Genomic DNA, 18,162 nt, shown 5'->3' on the forward strand with positions numbered 1-18,162 from the left:
AGAGACAGCAGTCATATTGAATTAGGACTCCTTCTACTTCACTATGACTTGATTTTAATTAATTACCTATGCCGTTACTCCGTCTCCAAATAAGGGCCCCATTCTGAGGTACTGGGGCTGAGGGCTTCAACATGCAAATTTAGAGGAGACACAATTCAACCTTTAATACCCAGGTCTTCAGGTGAGTCTAAAGAACTCTCCGGGAACCGGCGACCACTCAGATACAGGCAAAGTAAAGCACCGGACACAATCATTGCTACAAAATCCCTTCCACTTCTCCACTCACTTTGCACTTGATCCTGTTTCTGCTGCCAGTTTCATATCATCACCAGTTCACTTGTGCATCACTTTGTTGGGCCTTGTGTCATTATAAGGGTGTTGAGAAATATAATGTACATCTGAGCCACCAGCTCTAATTCAGGGTCTGTCTGGAACTCTCTTTTACAGGAAGCCTACCCAGAAAAAATTGAATCCATGGCATATATGTACTAACTGACATACATGTATTGCAGAGGTAGTGACTCCATCCTGATGAGCAATAATTACAAGCTGGTTGCTTTTCAAAATGATCTGGAGAACATAGACAGGGGTTTGGAGGAGAGTGTGTGTGAGAGAATGAGTGTGTGCTTGTGTGCGTGCATGCAGTAGCATAAGATAAACAAAATCACCAGACACCTCCCCAACCTTCCCGCAAGATTCAAGCCTTTGCTGCGCACACAGGGAATTGCCTGCATCTCCTCGCTCTGGCTGTGGCTGCTTCCTTCTGTCAGTTCCCTGAGTTCTGACCCTTTCCCCTCCAAAGAGATAGCTCTGTTCCAAAAGATAAACACCAGTAGTTACAAGGGACTTGGGGGAAAAGTCATGCAAGTTTCCCAGTTATTATTTCTCTGGTGTTCTCCTATAGAAACCCAGCTGATCTTTGTGCATGAGGTATTTCCAACTCTGGCAGTTACAGCCTGAGAGGTGAGGGCAGTGATGGATCTCCCTAAGGGTAGAGGGTCCAGGCGAGGCTGAGGAATGGAGATTCTAGCATGTCTGCTCTCTTCTTTCCAGGACACCCCACCTGGGAGAAATCCCAGGGAGAGAGGAGGCACCGAGCTAGTACCGCTTGTGCTGAGCTGCCAGGCAGGCTGCTGGCTTGCTGGGAGGTGGTGGGTGAGCTGGGCGCTCAGCTCTTCCAGATTAGGGAGCTCTGGGCTCAGTGCCCACGCATTGCGCTCCAGCTCTGGGCAGCCCTGGTGGGCTGGGGGAAGACGTGAAGCTCCATTCGTGACTGCAAGTTGACTTTTCCTCACTGTCATTGCTGGCAGAATACATACACCAATGCGGACAAGCTCCTAGAAGCAGCAGAGCAGCTGGCTCAGACAGGGGAATGTGACCCGGAGGAGATCTACAAGGCAGCTAGACACCTGGAGGTGCGCATCCAAGACTTCGTGCGCAGGGTGGAGCAGCGGAAGCTTCTGCTGGACATGTCTGTCTCCTTCCATACTCACACCAAAGAGGTATGGGAAGTTAGCAAGGAGGGGCACCGGGCTGGGCTGCTTTTTTCTGGCAATAGTCAGGTTGATTTCGTAGCTTCCCGAGGTCTGCCTGGTGTCCTGGGTGGTCTGGAAGTTACTAGCCTCCTGAGGTTGGTGATATTAACAACTTGCTCCTGATAACTTACACTGCGGTCTCAACCAATATGGGGCAAAATTTCCTCGTTATTTCTAATGAGGAGAGGGCTGGGGAGGCAGATGGTTTGGGGGGGTCAGTTAGAGCATTCCGTCTGCAACTGGAGAAATTTGGGAATTCCTAGTATAGAAATAGTCACCTTAAGAGGCAATAATAGAGGATCAGAGATTCCTTTCCCACGCAACACCCAGTTTCTCTTGGTTGATGTTTCCCATCAGAAATCAGAGTCCTGCAGAACTTAAATCATCTTTGCTACCAGCAGGGAATATACAGAGTTTGCAAATCTGTTCAATGTTTTTATTTTATTTTTTTTTAAACAGAGGATTGAATCATCTAATGAAGTCTGCCACAGTGTGCTAATAAAGTGAGAGTGTCCTAACCTTTCTCATTGTGGAGCAAAAGCCAGTGAAGGGAGGGAAACCAGGGTGCCGTCTGTGCAGGAGGCTGGGCTTAAATCTGGCCCCTGAATCATTCACAGAGTGGAGACAGGGGAGGGGAGGATGGATCATGTTACGCTGTTGGCGGGATCAAAGCCCACAGAGAGCAGGAGAGTTGCAGACCTAGGCTGCTTTTTGGCTCCGATTAACACAGGGCCCAGGGCCGTCTAAGTGGCCAGCGAGGAGGCACATTTAACACCTTCTGTGATAACACCCCTGACAGATGAGCTCATTAGGTGTACACATGCTTATATTCCCCCAGGAACCAATTTTAATGAAGTATTAATTAAAGTTGGATTGCTGCTCAGGAAGAAAAATTAACCTTACTTAATTAAGTTGATTTTTGATATTTGAAATGCCTTAAGAAGCCTGGTTGTTCCTCCTTCACAGGCTTTTCTGACTCTTTGTGGGAATGAATGCAGATCATTGCAGTGTCTATCAGAGTTAAACATGAAAAGATGTTTTCTAAACTGAGATTCCCCAGGCAGATGAAGAGCTGGGGAGCCTTGTGAAGCTGGCTCCGCTGCTTCTCCATGGGACCTACAACCACCCTCTGATGAGCGTCTGTAAAGCAAGAGGGGTGTGGGGGGGGATTAGCTTTAATCCGAGTTTTCCTGCCTGGTTGTCTGCTTGCTGTGGCTTACTTGATTCTTAATAAGGTCTCAGAAACCAAAGGCATGTGTATTCTCTTTTAATTACCAGCCTGTGGGTGGGAGAAAGGAGCATGAATGAGCAAGAGCCACGTTCCTTGTGAGGACTGTGGGGCTGTAGGCTGCCAAAGGAGGTGTGGACCAGGTTACTTTCCAGGGAAGTGCTGCTCCTGGAAAGGTAACTGAGGCTGCCAGGAAACCTCTCTAGCTGCACCTCCAGCCTTCTGGACATGGAGCTAGGAGGGTGGGATTCTAGTCCAGAGCTTGCTGCCATAAAACCCTGTGTGTTTGTGCTAATCACAGTGTCTCTGGCCTTAGGGTGCCTCATTTATAAAATTGCGCATTTAGACTCAATGTCCCTAAGGCCCTTTATGATTCTAATGTGAATTCAAGATTTTTTTTTCTCCTCTTCTTCTTTATTTGATGTCGATAATCATAATTAATAATAGTAATTAAGCCTGGTGTGATATATGTGGTTCATCTAGCCTAAGATTTGCTCTGTTGCAAGCACTCAGTGTATATTAGGTAGTATCTTTTTCTAATTGAATATTGACTACTCGCTAGACACATACAGCATCTCATGTAATCCTCGTGAGAACCTTATGATACAGGCTTCATTAAACATATTTTCCAATGAGGACGCTAAGGCCCAGAAAAGAACCTGTCTGAGGGTACAGAGCTGCTCAGTGCAGCAGGGTCTTGACCTGTCTTCCTAAATTCTGTGCTCGTGTTCTTACCTGCTACCATGCATTCTGTTCTCCTCTCTCCCTCTCACGTGTCCTCTGCTCCTCTGCTCTTCTTCTCCTTACTCATCTTTTTACCTTTCCAAACCCCAAGACAGAGGCAGGGTAGCTCTTCGATGAAAAAAGTAAAGGAATAGTCAGGGATTCAGTTATCAACCACTGTTCTCCAAGATAGCTCTCAAACCTTGCTAAGTTTGGTCCTGTTTGAATCTGAGACTTGTTTTCCCAGCATCGCTCAGCTTATACAACCACATTCATATGAAATGGCACCAAAGGAAGTGGGATGATACTGGGACAGGTGAAGAAAGGGAGAGGGAACGAAAACGGATTTCCCCCACTATGTGCCTAACTGTTTCTCTGTCTAGTCAATAGCAATGAGAATTGTCATTTTTAATTCTAATTTTAAATATCAGAGAAATTAATAATTTGCCCAAGGTCTTGTAGTGAAGATGTGCTAAATGTAAGGACTGAACCCAGATCTTTCTGACTCCAAAGCCCCTGCTGTTTCTCATTGGCCTTTCATAGAAAGACTGGGAAACAGACTAGGAAGAGTTTTCTAAACCCAGGAATTTATTTGAGGCCGTCGGCAAGTAGCATAGTCTCTTTCTTTGGGACCCCAAAATATGAGAGAAATTAGGAGCAGTCCTACCTGGATGCAAAGGGGTGTGTGATTGTGAGGCCTTTTCTGTTCAAGAGATCTACAGCTCTCAGATCATATACATTCTAACTTTTTCCAGGAGGGAAAGAAAAGTATCATTTTGAGTGGCTGTCATAGTGGGGCTCCTCATGGGGGGCATCCTGTAGGACTTTTTGTCTGCCCGTTTCCTCTCAGTTACCTCCTATCCCCAAACTAGTCTGTCTGAGGTCCCTTTTATACAGAGTGGAGAATACGACGTGTGTATGTAAGTACACACTTATGCATATGTGTTGTACACACACATGGTGGGTGCAGCAAGATCTTAGATGCCAGAGTTCCAGCTCTTGATCTTCCCTGGGCATGGCTGTGTGTCTTTGGAGTAATTACTTAGTCTCTATTATTTTGTGATAATTATGATGGTGACTATTACAAATTTGAGTCGTACAATTCTAATACCCACTTTTTCCTAGTAGAAAACTCCCTCCCAAATTTATCCTTAGATCATCTCTAAAGTAGCTTGTAAAGAACTTGAGGACTCAACTCAGAGGCATCATTTTTTCCTTGAAGTTCTTCCCTGGTGCTTCCAGCTTCCCACCCAGACAGGATAGGAGCACTGTGTGTGTACCTCATCAACGATGCCGGGATCTCACTGAGATTATTGACTCTTCCTCATCAAATCGGAGGTGCTCATATGTAGAGTACACATGTAGGTTGAGATGTGTAAACATAGATTCTAATATTTCTACTGCTTGGTCTGATACTTAGTGACGCTGAATAAATATTAAACAGGCTTACTTGACAATGAGAAGCTAGTCACTTTTCCTAAAAAAAGAAAATAGAAAAAATAAAAAGGTGGGGGAAAGCCGTTCAGTTGCATCATTCATCTATCCCAGTTCTTTGATTTGAACTCTACGGACAGTGTGAACAAAGGAAGGCAGGTGGGGAATCTGAGTTGCCTGTGGGAGCTTTCCTCTACAGCCTGTATAGCAGGCAGAAATGGATTATTGGGTAGTCAGAAGTGAGGATCCTTGAATGGGCTAATGAAGGAATGCCTGTGGTTTGCTTTTTCCCTATTCTGTTTAATGCCTCTCAAGACGCACCACCTCGCAGACATTGCTAAGTGTGGATCCTGTCTGATCCTGGTCAATTGACTCTTGACTCCAAATGTCTGATCCTGGTCAATTAACTCTTGACTCCATCCTCTTTACTCTGTCGGCAAAGTTCTGATTTTTACTCATGGCAAGGTTAGTAGCCAAGTTTACTGGTCCACAAGTCCGTGAGGGAATTTTGAGTTGCTATGGATGTTTTCTCTCTTACAGTAAATAGAGTGAATGGAAGAATAATTTTCTACTCAGCTGTACCAAAGATGTACTTTAATTAGGATCAGAGGGGAAACAGAAGGAAGATATGAAGAAGGCTCGTTTCTTCTGCAGATTCAAGAGTCTGCTTGATTCTGTTTGCCAGCTTTGTGAATTTTTCATGACTAAAGGCATCTGGAGGGTTAAAGGCTTCTAATTATTTAATTGCACTGTTATTAATAACCTTGAATAATTAGAAACCATCTAAATATTCCATGTTAAGTGATTCATTAAATCATAATGAATCTATAGAGTAAAATATTATACAGTTATAAATCACACTGTCAAAGATTATTAATGGCATGAGAAAGAGCTTGTGGTGTCATATATAAAAAGCTGTATATCCATCATGACCACAATTTTCACACACTTAGAATAAAGACTAGAAGGAAGTATACAAAGAAGTAAGAATGTTATGAATGATTTAATTTTCCTTTGAATATTTTATTTGTTTCATAAGTTTTCTTTAATATTTTCAATTGAAAGTGAGGAACAATCCCAATAAATGTTATTTTATAAAAACAAAACTTTCCATCTCTACTTTGAGAGAAGAGCTACATAATAAAGAGAGGTAACAAACATGTGCTTGGAACTTTCTTATGCATCCAGAACCTAGCTATTAATAGAAATTGTGCTGAACTTTCAAATATCTTCCTTTTGCCTGGGGACAAGAGGCCAGCTGGCTGTTTGCTGGTCTGGAAACCTCAGGGAGAATGTAGGGAGAAGTATTTACTCAAGTCCTCATTTTCTTTGTCCAGGGGAAAAAAAGGCATTTGTGGCAAGTGTCATCTGCTCCACAGAGATTGTCCGGCAGAATCCTCTCTCTTTGCTGTGTTTCCATGGAAATGCTGCAATTGCTGGGTTTTCAAAATAACTGTTTTTAGATATTTTTGTAGTCATAATATGAGAGTCAAATTAACTGAGGAATGTGTCCAAGATAATCAACCTCAGCTCTTTGTTAAATGTTTAATTAAATGCCATTTCCAATTGTTTATAACCCTGTGAAATCCTTCTTTCATGCTATTTCCTGCTCAAATAGGTACGTATAACACGAACGCCATAGATACACGCATACACACACATTCCTTTATCTGCCCACTATAGAACCAAAACTAAATCCATTTTCAAAAGGGATTATTGGCCTTAAGAACAAAACAACTTCTTCTTCTATGTCGGTCGTTAGGCTGGTATGGTATTTATTTAAGAGATAGAAACTGGTAGTCAATGCCAAAGGAACATGATGCCTTCAAAATGAGGGAGGGGTGACTCATCCCATGGAATCGGTGTTCCTTTTGCTTCTAGGGGTCCATCAGTTGTATCAGTACAATGGCTACCAGAACTGTGCAAATGGTACAGCCAATCAACAGGAGAAAGCAACAGAGTAAAATTACCTCTTTCCTTAACCTCTCATCCATAAGCTTCATCATTTCTACAAACCTCCTAGTTTCTTCCTTCCTGTCCCTCCCTTCCTGCCCTTTCCAGTTGCCCTTTTCTCAGGCTGCCCCTCTGTGTAAGCAGAATGGGATCCATGCACTGGCCCTTCCTGAACTCACTGGTTTCAGTCTTAGAGCAAACTTTATGTAGCTCATTGAAAGGCGGCCTTAACTCCCCCTCTACCAAAATTCAGAGTCTCAAATCAGGTCATTCTTTTGGATATAGGTATTTGGGGCCATAATTACATATGTTCTCTGGGAGAACACAAGAGACCTAAGTGTGCATATCACGTGCATGCATGTTCAATTTTGTCTGACTCTTTGCAAACCCATGAATGGTAGCCCACCAGGCTCCCACCTGGGAAGCAGGGCCCAAATAATTATTGCCAAGCAGAGAGCAGAACCCTGAAATAATGGCCCTTGCACAGGTGTGTTTGATCAAGAACAGAGGGTCTGGAAATGGCTGAAACAGGAGATTTTTTTTTTTCTCGGGAGCAGGTGGGTTGATGGCAGAGGCACAGTGTTAATTAATATTTTAGACTGTAGATAACCAGAGGGTTAGGAGGATTATCCTAGGGGAGAGAAATGGAAATGGAGGACAGCAGGAAGAAACATGTGGTGGCTGCTCCTAAGCTGCCTCACTCACTCCATGATTTCACCTCCTTCTTGCAATGGCTTGTGATAACTTGAACTGCAAGATCATTCTGACTCAGTTTCATTGGCTCCCTGATAATGAGTAAATTAATAATAGAAGTGACTCTCTGATTGAATTCTTTTCAAAGCAGTCTAGGCATGCTCTTCAAGAATAAGTCAGATGGACACACAGACAGAAGGAAACCTACAGGAAATTCAGATAGTAGGAAACTTACAGCCTAAGGAACGGAATATGGGCCCTTACTCATAGGTTAGTCACGCTGATGTTAATGTTTATCCCTCAGAGGTGCTTCTTCAGAATTATGAGCCTGCAATTTAAGCTTGCTGACACCAGGGGACGACTTGCATGATTTCCTGTGGTTCTCTACTCAAGCCTTCCAGATACTAAATAGTATCTTAACTTGGTAGAACAATTATCTTCAAAGTGTTGCTAAACTCTCTGGACTTTGAGTGTCTTGGTGTCAAAGATGTGACTGCAGTTTTTTTCAACTTAGAGAGGCATTTTTATTACAACTCTCTTCTTTACCTCAGCTTCTGGAGAACCCCCTGCACACATACACTCATCACATGTACTTTAAGTATGAAGCACTCGAAGTAGTTTTCCCATGATCATAGAGCGAGGACAAGGGCAAGATCGAGAATTATCCCCAGTATATACCAATTCCGTTCAAGAACTTCTTTCCCTCTGGGTTTTGTTTTGGTTTTGTTTTTACAGAAGGAAAAATGAAGAAATGTTATCACTAACCCTTTGTCTCTGGTGCTTCCCTATCTCTGAGTCAAATTCCATAGCAATTTTACTTGACATTTTATCCTCTTGAAGGTAGACCAGACCTTTCCTTTCCTTACCAGGCTGCTGACCACTGGGCTGAGTGGCGTCTATGTTGTACATCATTGATTTCTTAGTTGATTTTCCTTAGTGGTAGGTTTTAAACTACCTTAGACAAGATTTTCTTTATAATAAAGTAGAATATGTGACCTGATAATGTGAGGAGATCAGTCCTGGGTGTTCTTTGGAAAGAATGATGCTCAAGCTGAAACTCCAGTACTTTGGCCACCTCATGCGAAGAGTTGACTCATTGGAAAAGACTCTGATGCTGGGAGGGATTAGGGGCAGGAGGAGAAGGGGCCGACAGAGGATGAGATGGCTGGATGGCATCACCGACTCGATGGACATGAATCTGAGTGAACTCCAGGAGTTGATGATGGACATGGAGGCCTGGCGTGCTGCGATTCATGGGGTCGCAAAGAGTCAGACACGACTGAGCGACTGAACTGAACTGAATGTGAAAAATCAACTCATTAATCAGAGAATATACAAGAGTAGGACACATTTTTATTAAAATGATATTGACTCCCAAGGTCGGTGTGTTTCCTCCGACATACCTAATCTTTCTCTAGTCTTTTTGTTGTTACACTGACATCTCGTCTTTGGCAAGTTTGATCTTTAACTGGTCCCTACAATTTAGCTACATGGCTACCAGGTGGAGGGAGTGTCATGAGTCATGGTGGGTTTACTCAGAAAGGAATAATGCTGACTTTCTTCCCTAGACTTACACCAGAAGTGTTCAAGTTTTTTACTGAAGAGGAGAAAAAAAAGAAACTCCAAGCTATGAAGCCATAAAAAGGCTTAAGGATGGTACTGAGAACAAAATTATCCTGAATAAAATAAATTCCTTAAGATATCTATAAACTTCTGAGCTCTCTCATTCTTGAAATAGGAATACCAGCCTCATCCTGAGCAGTCCTCCATCCAGTGGCTTTTCTATCTGGACACACTAAATTTGTTTTATTCAGTTCAGTTCAGTTCATTCCAGTCGCTCAGTCATGTCCGACTCTTTGCGACCCCATGAATCGCAGCACACCAGGCCTCCATGTCCATCACCAACTCCCAGAGTACACTCAAACTCACGTCCATCGAGTCAGTGATGCCATCCAGCCATCTCATCCTCTGTCGGCCCCTTCTCCTCCTGCCCCCAATCCCTCCCAGCATCAAAGTCTTTTCCAATGAGTCAACTCTTCGCATGAGGTGGCCAAAGTACTAGAGCTTCAGCTTTAGCATCATTCCCTCCAAAAGAAATCCCAGGGCTGATCTCCTTCAGAATGGACTGGTTGGATCTCCTTGCAGTCCAAGGGACTCTCAAGAGTCTTCTCCAACACCACAGTTCAAAAGCATCAATTCTTTGGTACTCAGCTTTCTTCACAGTCCAACTCTCACATCTATACATGACCACTGGAAAAACCATAGCCTTGACTAGATGGCCCTTTATTGGCAAAGTAATGTCTCTGCTTTTCAATATGCTATCTAGGTTGGTCATAACTTTTCTTCCAAGGAGTAAGCGTCTTTTAATTTTTTGGCTGCAATCACCATCTGCAGTGATTTTGAAGCCCCCCAAAATAAAGTCAGCCACTGTTTCCACTGTTTCCCCATCTATTTCCCATGAAGTGATGGGACCAGATGCCATGATCTTCGTTTTCTGAATGTTGAGCTTTAAGCCAACTTTTTCACTCTCCACTTTCACTTTCATCAAGAGGCTTTTTAGTTCCTCTTCACTTTCTGCCATAAGGATGGTGTCATCTGCATATCTGAGGTGATTGATATTTCTCCCGGCAATCTTGATTCCAGCTTGTGCTTCCTCCAGCCCAGCGTTTCTCATGATGTACTCTGCACAGAAGTTAAATAAGCAGGGTGACAATATATAGCCTTGACGTCCTCCTTTTCCTATTTGGAACCAGTCTGTTGTTCCATGTCCAGTTCTACCTGTTGCTTCCTGACTTGCATATAGGTTTCTCAAGAGGCAGGTCAGGTGGTCTGGTATTCCCATCTCTTTCAGAATTTTCTTAAGTGACATGTTTCCTATCCACGATTTTAATCTCTCTCTCTCTCTTCACATAGTCTTGTCTTTTCTTGCTTTTTTAAAAACGAAATTTCTGGACTTTTCAATCTCTAGGTTTTCCTTAGGTATCCCAGGACAAAGTTGCAAAAAACAGAAAAGAGGGGCCCAACTCATGTTAGCATATTGAAAGATCAAATCCAGTATCAATCTTTTACCAATTTAAAAATGGAGTACTTCAAATTTTTCCTCCATCTTCTCGTGGGAACTGGAGGTGGCTTGCATAAATATAATAATATCTAGCACTTACTATATGCCAGGTACTGTTTCTAAGTGATATGCATATTTTATCATATGTATATATTTATATATATTAAATTTATTTAAATGTCGAGTGTGTGTATATATGTATACATATATATACATACATATATATACACACACGTATCTCGTTTGTTTGTGTGTTTATACATAAAGACATAACACACACATATATATCAATTTATTAATGATCTTTGCAACTCTGTAGGGATAACAATTATTACTATTCTCATTTTACTGACAAGGAAAATTGAGGTGTAAAGAGGGTATTACTTACCCGAGGTTGTAGAGTTAATATGTGGTAGAACTGGGGGTTCTTTCTTTCTTACCTTTCTTTTTTTTTTCTTTCTCTCTCTCTCTTTTCCTCCCTCTCTTTCTTTCTTCCTTGTTTTATGGTTTAAGTTTTTAATTTTTTGATTTAGAAGTTCTTAACTGCTATGCTATATTGCCTCTCTATATAGCAATTTTTCAGAGATTCCATTGTCTCATACCCAGGGACTTCAGCACAGTTGGAAAATGGTTTTGCTCCAGGAAAAAGAGCAGCCAGAAAGTCTGAAGTAACTTTAAGTTATAGTGACCAATATCCTGAACTTTCTGATTTCATACTGATTTGAAATAGATACATTCATACCTGTAGGAAAATGTACCTCAGCTTAAATAGTCTAGAAAGCTTGTGTTTTATGACAGGAAGCTTGTTTGTAAAAAATAAATATGTAAATTGAACTAAACCAGACACAAGCTGCCAAATGACAGGAACACTGAATAATAATTTGCAATAGGCTTATTAATAATGCTGTTTATTTAAAGCATTGATAATAAGTAAATAATTTATTTTTCATAATCTTTGAAGTGAGCAGGTCAAATCTTTTTCTTTCCATTTTGTAGATTAGGAAACTGAAGCTCAGAGAAGTTCTTACCTGTCCAGAAAGAACACACCCCCCCTTTATTTGTTACCTCCAGGGTTTCTTAGTCTTATGAACTCAACCTCTTCTGTCACACTTGAGGCTTTTCCTCTCTTAAAGACAAGAATAATTTGTCAACAGTCTGAAGATTATTTTTGTCTCTCTTTATTGTCTCTTTTCTAACCCCTTGTTACAAAGGCCACCCCATGATTTACGATACTGAGAACCAGCAAGATGAAATAATATACTTAAGATGGATATTTACCCATGTTTTTGACATGGAAAACTTACAGAATGTTAGAACTGTAAGTTAACTGTTTTATTTTATGCTCTCCTCAGCCTCTGTTACACACGAAGTCTGATGAGCAAAGATGATGTACTCAAAGACACCGCAGGTTACGGGAAGAAGAGCAGTCACAGTCGGCATCTTCTGGCTCCTTCTCTCAGTTTTTTCTCTCCACTGGCTTTTCTCCTGGTAGAGCCATGAGCTTATCTTTTCTGCTAACCGGGGGAAGATCCCTTGTTTCTAAGCAAACATCAGACATGTCTTTCCCTCCACCATTCATGAAAGTGCTCACTGAGAGCACTTAGAAGTGGAGCACTGTGGAAGGCCACCTGTTTTCACTATGAGGAAGAGCCATCAAGACATTAATTTAGTAATTCAGTTCTACTCCTCATCATTTCCAGTACTTACTCCGTTCAAATCACTACACTTAGCTCTTTTGAAGTTGTCTGACCAGTAACATCATCCTGACTGCATTTCATCATCTTGAATATCATGAGGGAAATGTCTTATATTGAAATTAAAATAAGCTATACCTCTTTAGCAGTCAACTTTCTAACCAACGAAACAGTCCTGAGAAGAAAAAAATAGTTTAGCCTAGCACATATTTTCTTAATTAATCTTCACTTGGTTCTTAGTGAACATCCCATTCTTTCTTGCATATTTGTAAAATCGTGATACATTTCTGGGAATCTGCCTCTAGCTATCTGCAGGAAGTGTGCAGAGTCCTCCTTTATGAAAAGATGAAATAGAATTTGTCCATCATCAGTTCCCTGTTCTTCCCACTCTCTCAAAAATGAGTTAGCTTCCTGCTCTAAGACCGGTTTTCCAGAACCACTAGAAAGTAAAGCACAGAGGGTAATTCCTGTCCTTAGGGAATGCCTGTACTAATGGAGTAAACTTAGCAGAGATGGATAGTGAATATAAATACAGAGATGCAAACTGACCTGTAGGGTGCTGATTAGAAGGACAGTCTGATATTGAACTGAGTAGTTGAGAGTAGGTTGGGTGACCTGAGTTCCACACTCTTGCCCTTAACCCCAGCCCTCCACTCCCATGTGCCCTGAGTAGACTCTGCTCTCTCTAACCCCTACAGCTATGGACATGGATGGAAGACCTTCAGAAGGAGATGCTGGAGGATGTCTGTGCAGACTCTGTGGATGCGGTCCAGGAACTGATCAAGCAGTTCCAGCAGCAGCAGACCGCCACTCTGGATGCCACACTTAATGTCATCAAGGAGGGCGAAGACCTTATCCAGCAACTCAGGTCAGCGCCTCCCTCCCTGGGGGAGCCCAGCGAGGCCAGGTCAGCATGGGCGGTGCTTTCCAGTGGGAAATGCCTTGGACTAGACACGAGATAAGTCATCATGTCCTGGTCTTGGCTCAGCTGCAGCCAGCTTTGTGGTCTTGTGTGAGCTTCAGTTTCTCCATCTGTCAGATATAAAAACGCCTGCACCATACCCAACTTGCATTTAGAATGAAATAGTCAGTGGAAAAGCTCTCATGTTTCAAAGAATTATGTGATCAATAAGTAATATAAATACAGTAAAAATTTAGCAATATTCAATAGAAAATAAACAGCATCTTCATTAAGAATGATGGCATATTTGATCATGCAAAGAAATAGCCATTATGGAACATAGTGTTATTTGGCATCTGGTCTTGGGCTAATTCTGAATTCCAGTGCTCCAGACAGTAATATGTGACCCCAAATGACTGCCTTTGGCCTCATGCGAACGTAGGGAGTGTGCGATGTGTCCTACTCTGCTCTCCGCTTACCCACATAGGACCTTTCTACCATTCCTTGGTACCCAGAAAATAAAACTCCTTCTCTATTGCCCTAAACAAATATAGCTAAGAATGACTCTTAGAAAATCCTGTCTGACACCTTATATTCATTTCTAGTAATCCCCCCCAACCGCCCGTTGCCTCCTTTCCATTTGCATCAATATCTAGTTTCCTGTCCCTGTCAAAGGCATCAGCTCCTCAGATAAAGTGTCATGAGGCCTTGAGCAAGCCCTCAGTAACCTGCCATGTGCCCAGGTGATATGTAAATAGGATTTGATGGCACTAATGATGTCTGCCTGCGGGGACTTGTTCCTATCCCCAAATCACTGAGTGCTGGGACCTCTGCCAGCTCCAGATAGTAATAATCTCATCAACAAGACCCAGGACAATCCTGAGGCCAGAGGGAATTACTTCAGTTGGAAAGGGCTTCCTCCCACCCCCCATCCTCAAACCAGTTGTCCAATTAAATAAACAATAAGAACTTACCTTAAGATAGCCGTGGCATGTTTTTCTGTTGGATTGATCATTTCTATTCCAAACATTCACACGCCATGTTCTGAGTCCTCCTGTTGCATACTAACAAGACAGCCTCTTTCCTTTCTTCCCCTGGTTTATCTTCATGAATGTATAATACATGACAGTTTCGTCTGCCTACCTAGGAAACTCCACTGTTATTTGCTTCTGAGGAAAATTCCAAATAATGAGCGGTTACTTAACCTCTGTGGGCCTCAGCTGTTTCATCTGTGTGATTTAGAGTTCACTCTAGGAGCTTGTCAACTCCAGAATTATGTAATGGCTTTTGTGTTTTCTTTCCAAATGCTTTCCACAAGCTTGGCTGGCCTCTCTGTGGGACTGAGTCTGTGGCAGATGCCCTGCCCACCTAGCACCATGCCTGAGGGCTGAAGGCTGCTCTGTGTTGGTGGCGACAATGATATGGCTGATGCCTGTCCTACCAGTTTAAGTTCTATGGATTTCAGAGAGGACCACAGACATGTGACAAGAACCACTGGTGACTGTTCCTTCCACCACTAGTCTGACACTCATCTAGGCTCCCTTCCTTGATATCAAGACCAGTCAAAGAAAAAAGTGACCAATCCCTAGTAGACATTGGCAAGATGCCTCCCACGCACCAGCACACACATCTTCCCCAGGCCTCATGACTCTGCACACTGGAGCACCTAAGGTGCTTTTACACTATGTCTTTGATTCTAGTGTATATGATAGTGACAGAGGTGCTGTACACAGGGGCCAGAAATCATCCTTTTCCTCCTAGAAGCTGAGTGATAGAGAGAGACTGAGGGGAGCCATCAGAGATAGTAGTCACTTCCTCTCGTTAGTACCGTTCTCAGCAAATGCACGATGTATAGTGCTCAGTACTCCTCCTGAGTTCTTTTCATGGTTGGGGGAAGCTGTGCATGGTGAACTTTCATGCCCAAGTAGGCCAAGGTGAGAAGAGAGGGACTGTAAGTTCTCTAGATGACAGAAGGGGGGCGTGGCACTCTTGGCCTTGTGCTCCCTCCAGTAACAGTGTAAGCTTAGACACCATTGCTTCTGAGTCAGACACAGGCCAAAAGTACCTGGTCTTCAGAAAAGCTGCTGATGAGAGCATTCAAAACTAAGGACTTTCCCCTCTGACTTCTTAGATTGCATCAGAAACCAAGATGTCATGAGATAATGAACATGCCTGTTTCTTTCAAGTCCAGGGGCTCTAGCTTACTCACTCAAGGCCTTATAGAATCTAAACATTGAATTCCAGTTTTTCTATTGTAATGGTCTCTTTGGGGGTGTTACAACCTCGCTTGTCTCAGCAGATCAATGTTTATCTCGATCAGTGTTTATCTCTTTATTCCCTCTGTGATGTGTCATCTCCCCTTACTGCCTTTGTACGGACCTTCTCTGTTCAGAAAGCCCGCCCTTCCCATCTACTTGGTTCATCCTTTTCTTCTAACACTCAAATCAGGACTTATCATCTCTGAAGCCTTTGTTGGTTGCTCAGCCTCTTGTGCCCTAGATTCTACTTTCCCCAACTGGACCTGTGCCCAGTAAGAACCTGACACATCTTCCAGAATTAACAGTCATTCATACAGCACATTCCTGGTCACAGAGTACAGTCATGCATGCCATCTTATTTAACAGCAAACCATGCCATGAGCAGGCCGGGGATTATTAAATCCACTTTACAGGAGGCAACTGAGCCTCAGGGAGGAGATTTCCCAAGGTCACCAGCCCATGTGTGTCAGAGCAGGGATTTGAGCCAGGCTTCAAGCTTTCCTAAGTACAGCTTAAAGCCTATTAAATAACACCAGCCATAACTTTGGCATAGAATTATAAAGGGGATGAATAGTTTTTGCAGCCGTGATCTCATTTTGCTTTAACCATGATCCTGTGAGTTAAAATTAGGCAGGATTTTTTCCATATACTTTTAATTTGTCAACCTTTATGTATCGTGATATGTGTATTTGTGTGTGTATATTGAAATATGTCTTGGAGAAAGAAATGGCAACCCACTCCAGTGTTCTTGCCTGGAGAATCCCAGGGACGGGGGAGCCTGGTGGGCTGCCGTCTATGGGGTCACACAGAGTCGGACACGACTGAAGTGACTTAGCATTGAAATATGTGTATATTAGACTATACATATGCTTGGAAGCATTCCATTTCATTGATATTTACAGAACCCCTTTGCATGTGCTATTTCATTTGATTCCTGTCACAGTTCTGTCTGAGGAATAGGACAGCCGCTAATCTCGGAGCTACAGTGCTGTGAACCCCAAAGAGGGTACATGTGTCTTTGGTTCACCTATTAGGCAGACTGTGCCAGGCTCACAATAGGAGTCTGATAAACATCCATTGCCTGAGTGACTCTATTGATTCCCATCCCCCTTGCTGAGACAAGGAAAGCTCCCTCTCCACTGTCACTTTTAATATGGCAAGCCCCTCCTTTCTCTCTCCCACTGTGCCACAGGGACTCGGCTGTGTCCAACAACAAGACGCCCCATAGTAGCTCCATCAGCCACATAGAGTCGGTGCTGCAGCAGCTGGATGACGCCCAGGTGCAAATGGAGGAGCTGTTCCACGAGCGCAAGATCAAGCTGGACATCTTCCTACAGCTGCGCATCTTTGAGCAGTACACCATTGAGGTAGATGTGGGGAAGAGGTATGGGCAGGTGGAGGGCAGGCTGCCTCCTGGCCAAGGGTACTGCCCCAGAGCCAGACTAAGGGGACTGGATGGGATTATGTATCACAATACATTTTTAGAGATCAGCAAATTCATGTTCACCATGTTAGATTCCTTCCAGTCCCTTTCACCCCACTGCCAAGCAGAGGCTCTCTCCTCAGTCTCTGGGATTAGTCCACTGGGAAGGGTTTGTTGGTTTGCACTGGACTCTTGCTTGGCACTTTGGTTCCTGGAAGACCATGGAGTTGGTCATTTGGTGACTGAAGTAGACTTGCTAAATTCTATAGCTTCTTGAGTAGGAAGGTATTAAGATTAGGTGGTCTCCTCAGCTGGTGACTATAGATTAGGGGTTGGATGGACTCACACAGCAGCCAGGAAGTCAGAGGAAGGAAGACCCAATCCTTCGTTTGCTTTCTGCTTATTAAGAAATTAAGCGTGTGCAAAGGTCATTTGCTGGTTCATCTCATCAATGCCTCAGCTCATCCTGGGAAGGTCAGAATCTGGTGTTCTGATATATTTATGTCCTCTTTTGATGCCTACTAATAATGTTTGCCCCACATAATACCAACCTTTTATTATTTTCTGCTTTAAGCCAGTGACTAAAGCCAGGTCAGTAGGGTTTCTGAGGTGTGAAAAACATTCAACACCTGTGGCGTATTGTCCTTTTAAGGGATGGCAAATGGTTAAAAACTATGTCTTCTCTTTGCTCCTTGCTGGTGTGTTGTGAAGGAAAACCAATTCTCTGTCTACCATTCATTAAAACTTTACTTTGCATTCCTGCCATCTCCTCCAAGTTGAGGCTTCTGGGTGTCTGGGATTGATCTTCCCAACAATATCTATGGAAACTTCTGTGGAACTGGTTTGGGAAGGAGAATTATTATTTTTTTTTGAACGTAAGTGTTAAAGTGTTAGTCGCGCAGTTGTGTCCAACTTTTTGCAACCCCATGGGACTGTAGCTCACCAGGATCCTCTGTCCAAGGAATTCTCCAGGCATGAATACTAGAGTGGGTTGGCATTCCCTCCTCTAGGAATTCCAGACACAGAGATTGAGCTTGTGTCTCCCACATTCAGGCAGATTCTTTACCATCTGAGCCATCAGGGAAACCTTTCAAATGTTGAATGCTCCAATATTCCAGTCTCAATGTCATTCTCAACCCCTTACAGGCCAGAAAGCTGTTTTGGCAACAGGTGCCCTCTTCTTCAATCCCTAGAGCAATCCTTCCTATCTCTGACTCTCTTTTGACCTTTCTCTCCTTCACCTCTACCCTAACTTCCTA

The 18,162-nt window shown here is 43.0% G+C and overlaps 1 protein-coding gene across 19 annotated transcripts in view; it reads left to right on the forward strand.

Moving 5' to 3' along the window:
* Positions 1-18,162, forward strand: part of KALRN (kalirin RhoGEF kinase) — a 699,404-nt gene that overhangs the window by 365,101 nt on the left and 316,141 nt on the right. For 14 of the 19 annotated variants that reach the window (XM_042232347.1, XM_042232379.1, XM_042232348.1 and 11 more), the window contains exons 11-13: positions 1,311-1,502; positions 13,020-13,228; positions 16,673-16,847. In XM_042232347.1, coding sequence (XP_042088281.1) covers positions 1,311-1,502; positions 13,020-13,228; positions 16,673-16,847 — 576 coding nt within the window. The remainder of the gene's footprint in view (positions 1-1,310; positions 1,503-13,019; positions 13,229-16,672; positions 16,848-18,162) is intronic. The other 5 variants (XM_042232364.1, XM_042232370.1, XM_060418690.1 and 2 more) reach the window with 1 other exon arrangement.

The sequence above is a fragment of the Ovis aries genome, chromosome 1, assembly GCF_016772045.2.
Source record: "Ovis aries strain OAR_USU_Benz2616 breed Rambouillet chromosome 1, ARS-UI_Ramb_v3.0, whole genome shotgun sequence".
In the NCBI taxonomy this organism is placed as follows: domain Eukaryota; kingdom Metazoa; phylum Chordata; class Mammalia; order Artiodactyla; family Bovidae; genus Ovis; species Ovis aries.